This window comes from Nicotiana tomentosiformis, chromosome 6, assembly GCF_000390325.3.
Source record: "Nicotiana tomentosiformis chromosome 6, ASM39032v3, whole genome shotgun sequence".
In the NCBI taxonomy this organism is placed as follows: domain Eukaryota; kingdom Viridiplantae; phylum Streptophyta; class Magnoliopsida; order Solanales; family Solanaceae; genus Nicotiana; species Nicotiana tomentosiformis.
Window position 1 is genome coordinate 40303978 of NC_090817.1, and position 4097 is coordinate 40308074.

A 4097-nucleotide genomic window follows, 5' to 3' on the forward strand; every position below is an offset into this window, starting at 1 on the left:
ACCCCATGAGTCCAAATATGATTAGATTCAAAAATTTAGTCCAAATTCCTAATATTTACCCTCTTAAGTTGTAGACAAATATACCAACTTTTTGTACTTTGAAATTTCATGTTTCAGGTATAGAAATATATGTGAAATCAAAATATATAACTAAATCCAAGTAGAAATTACTTACCCACAAAGTAGTGATAAAATTTTTCTCAAAAATCGCCTCTTCTCGAGCTCCAAAACTTTGTGAGAAGAATTGGCTAAATTCCGAAACAAGTAAAACAAATATAGCATTTTCCCAGCCTGAACCAGATGTTAAAAATCGTAAACGGGTAATACACCATTTGTTTTTTAAGTACTACTTTAAAAAGGCAGTGCACGGTTTCAACTCATGGGTAAATAAGGACTCAAAACACATTGAAAATTCTTACAAAGGAGATCGTGATGGTTTAAGATTGAAACACAAATTCATATCATACGCTCTATCTACAAAAACCATGGCCAAATTTTATATATCGCTCTCACTTTTTTCACTTCCAAACATTGTCATAGCTTATCAACAATAAATGCATTTGGAAATAGAGATTTGATATGTATATGAGCTATATGCATCTTAAGAACATGAGTTTTTCTTTCCAAGTTAAGCATAAAGAACTTTCATTTCAAACATGAATTGAAGTTATAACATTTTAATACATAAACCATACTTGAACACATTCTCGAAAAAGATCACGATAAGATAGGAGCAATTGGAACACGTTTTGAGTGTATACGTCCTTCAACACAACGTTTACTTGGGATATTCGAATTTATTAGGAACAACTCGGAACATGGGAATTAGGAACCTGGGCCAACCATACTTGAAACTTGCGGGAACATCAAGGAATTAGATTCTAAGAGAGAAGTTTATCCAACATACCTTTCTTGAGATTTTCTTAGATTACTATAACATTCCAACACTTCTAGCAATATCAATCTATAAGAAGATAGAAAAAAAAACGGATAATAATTAGAAGGATTCTCATGATATAACTCTCTTGAGAATTTTGTCAAACACCTATTATGCAAAATCGACTACAAAGCTCTACAATGGTAATCCCTTCCTTCCTCAACCAATTTCAATAAGAAACTACCCAAAATAGTTCAAAAACCTCACATACTACGACCTATTGTCACATGCATGGCCTATATCAAACTCCACAACCTACATAAACCCATAACAATCGCATGAAGATTATAGGACAAGGTCTTACCCGGGTAGATAATGGTCTAGTGAGTGGTTCCCTTGAATCTTCAAGATTGGGGAAAATATTGATGGTCAAAGCATTTGGGGATTAAACCTCTTTCCCTAAAGCACTCCCCTCTCTCTAAAATAGGCGTTTAACACAGCCGAAATAACCCCGAAGTCATTTTATAACAAACGGGGTCGGGTTATAAAAATAGAAATGGGCCTGCCACTCATAGAATTTTCCCACAACAACAGTTATCATTCTAGCATTCAGATGGCTCTGTTCGAGGCCCTATATGGTAGGAGATGTAGATCTCCCATTGGGTGGTTCGATATTGGGGAAGCAGAGTTGATAGGACCAGACCGAGTGCACCAGGCTATGGAGAATGTTAAGATCATTAAGGAACGGTTAAAAACTGCCCATAGTGTCAGAAATCCTATACGGATATACGTCGCAGGGATTTGGAATTCAAAGAGGATGATTGGGTATTCTTGAAGGTTTCTCCCATAAAGGGTATAATACGATTTGGTAAGAAAGGAAAATTGAGTCTGATGTATTTCAGACCGTATAGAATCATTTAGAAGATTGGACAGGTGGCTTATAGGCTTACGTTATCTCCAGAAATGTCCTTAGTGCACCCGATGTTTCATGTGTCTATGTTGAAGAAGGTATTTGGAGACCCGACACTCATTGTTCCGGTTGAGACTATTGAGGTTAATGAAGAGATTCCAGTTGCCATTCTCGATAGGCATGTCCGAAAGCTGAGAAATAAAGAGATTGCCTCCGTGAAAGTGCTATGGAAAAACCAGCAGGTTGAAGAGGCCACCTGGGAGGCTGATGAAGGGATGAAGAAGAAGTAACCTCATTTATTTGAATAACTATGCATTTAGGTAGTTGGATTCTATGAAAATGTTAAGATGCTTACCTTCTATGAATTATGTATCACTTGTACAATTGATGTTAAGGGTGTTCTTTTCTGGTAATGTATTGCTTATGAGGCCATGCTTGGTGTTGTTTTCATATCATGTTACGTTGTTAGGTAATGTATATCTTATTAGGATTGGTTTCTGGGATTCTCTGGCAGGTGGATAGGCCCAGTTATAGAGGAGACTCTTGCGAAATATTTGGAAATTTAGGGAGTTAGTAAAAAATTTGGAATTGCTGGTGTATGAAGTAATAGTTAAGCGGGAGTTAGTAAATAATGTGGAATTGCTGGTGTATGAAGTAATAGTTGAGCCACATTGGATGATAATGGTAGATTTTGACCCACATTCGAGGATGAATGATCTTAAGCGGGGGATGATGTAATGCCTCATAAAAAGGTTTTACTAAAACTCGGGGTTTCATGGTGCCGTGGTAGGCTAATTTGTTTGATGATTGTAGAAATTTTTTGCGGTTAGCATGATCGCCGCGGTACGAACTTTTTGGGTTGTACAGTGCGTCGGGGAGTTGAAGGAAGAATTTTGCAGAAATGGTGTTTCTGTGGTCCACTATGCAGACACAGAATCCCTATGCAGACCGCCAATCGGCCGCAAAGTGCAATAGGAGTCGAGCCAATTTTGAAGACCATTATGCGCTCCATTATGCGGCCGCATAATCATTTTGTGGGCAGCATATCCATCATAGAACCAGCATGAGAAAACTGGGGAGGAATATTTTGCGGTGCATTATTCTACCGCATAACTGATCTGCGGACCGCAAATCTATTATAGACTTGACCAGGCCAGCCCAGTTTTGGAGAACCATTTTGCGGTCCACTTTGCGGGCCGCAAAACTGATCTATGGTGCACTTTGTGACAGTGGCACCCGTTTTTGCGGTCATTTTGCGGACCGTATAACCACTATATGACCGCATAACCTATTCCGGAGCTTCAATTTTTGGGTTTTTAAACCCAACCCTATTCCGTTAAAACATATCCCATAGTAAGGTATGGGTCCCGCAGAGAGGGTCCTAGAGGGAGAAGTGATCTTCATCAAATTGCTCTTCAATTCTCACTTAAAACCTTGAAGATTATCAAGAGAGGCACCTAGGTCTTATTCCTAAGAGGTAAGATTCTATCACCCAAACTTTTAATTTCAAAATGTATATAGAATGGGCCATTGGTAAGGTAATTCATGGGGATGGGAGTGTTTACCTTGCACGCATGTGTTCCTAAGGTATGTGGGAGGTTGTGAGTTAAATATAGAAAAGAATGGGGTGTGGGTCGGTTGAGTCTTTCACAAAAAGGGCCTTAAAATATTGATTCACACCTAGTGTTTGATAATATGCTCAAATAAGTTAGAATCATGACCATCTTCCAAATTTTTGTCCAATGTGTTATATTTATAAAATAGATTGAAGTTGCCAAGAATTCCGGATCATATTAGAGTCTAAGAAGCTCAATTAAGGTATGTTGGCTAAACCCCCTTCTTCTTAGAATCGAATCCCATGGTGTTCATGTAATTGGAGTAAGTCCTTGATCATTATAGAATTGGCTATTCCTAATGTGGTTGTGTTGAAGAATGTATGTTCAATATTTATTCTAAATGCAGCATCCTGTCAAGTTGTCATTTGAGGATGTGTTCAAAATGTGGAATATGTGCTAGAAATGTTAATACTTCATGTCAAGATCCAAATAAAGGTTGTTATGCCAAATTGTATGAAAAGCCTCTATGTACCTAAGATGACCAAATTGCTCATGTGTGAATTTAATGTCTTGAATGGGAAGCGTTATTATTGTTAATAGTGATAATGATATTTGGATGTGGAAAAAGGGAACTGGAAATTATGAAATACGGCCAAGTGCCAAGAATGACTTTATAATTGTGGCCATTAGTGCAAATGAATTGAAAAGATGTGAAAGAAGTATGATGCGAAATCATTGACTGAAAACGATAATG

At 37.6% G+C, this 4097-nt stretch overlaps 1 protein-coding gene across 1 annotated transcript; it reads left to right on the top strand.

Moving 5' to 3' along the window:
• Nucleotides 1–1490: 1490 nt before the first annotated feature.
• LOC138893847 (uncharacterized) lies at nucleotides 1491–2077 on the top strand. Its single transcript, XM_070178511.1, has 2 exons — nucleotides 1491–1702; nucleotides 1822–2077. Exons 1-2 carry the CDS (start codon nucleotides 1491–1493, stop codon nucleotides 2075–2077), a joined length of 468 nt encoding a protein of 155 aa, XP_070034612.1.
• Nucleotides 2078–4097: the final 2020 nt, after the last annotated feature.

What these genes read in the sequence shown, in the direction of transcription:
- LOC138893847 (XM_070178511.1), top strand. Translation starts at nt 1,491, where the DNA reads ATGGCTCTGTTCGAGGCCCTATATGGTAGGAGATGTAGATCTCCCATT. An exon ending in AATTCAAAGAGGATGATTGG is followed by an intron (nt 1,703 to 1,821) that starts GTATTCTTGAAG and finishes GGTGGCTTATAG; the next exon opens with GCTTACGTTATCTCCAGAAA.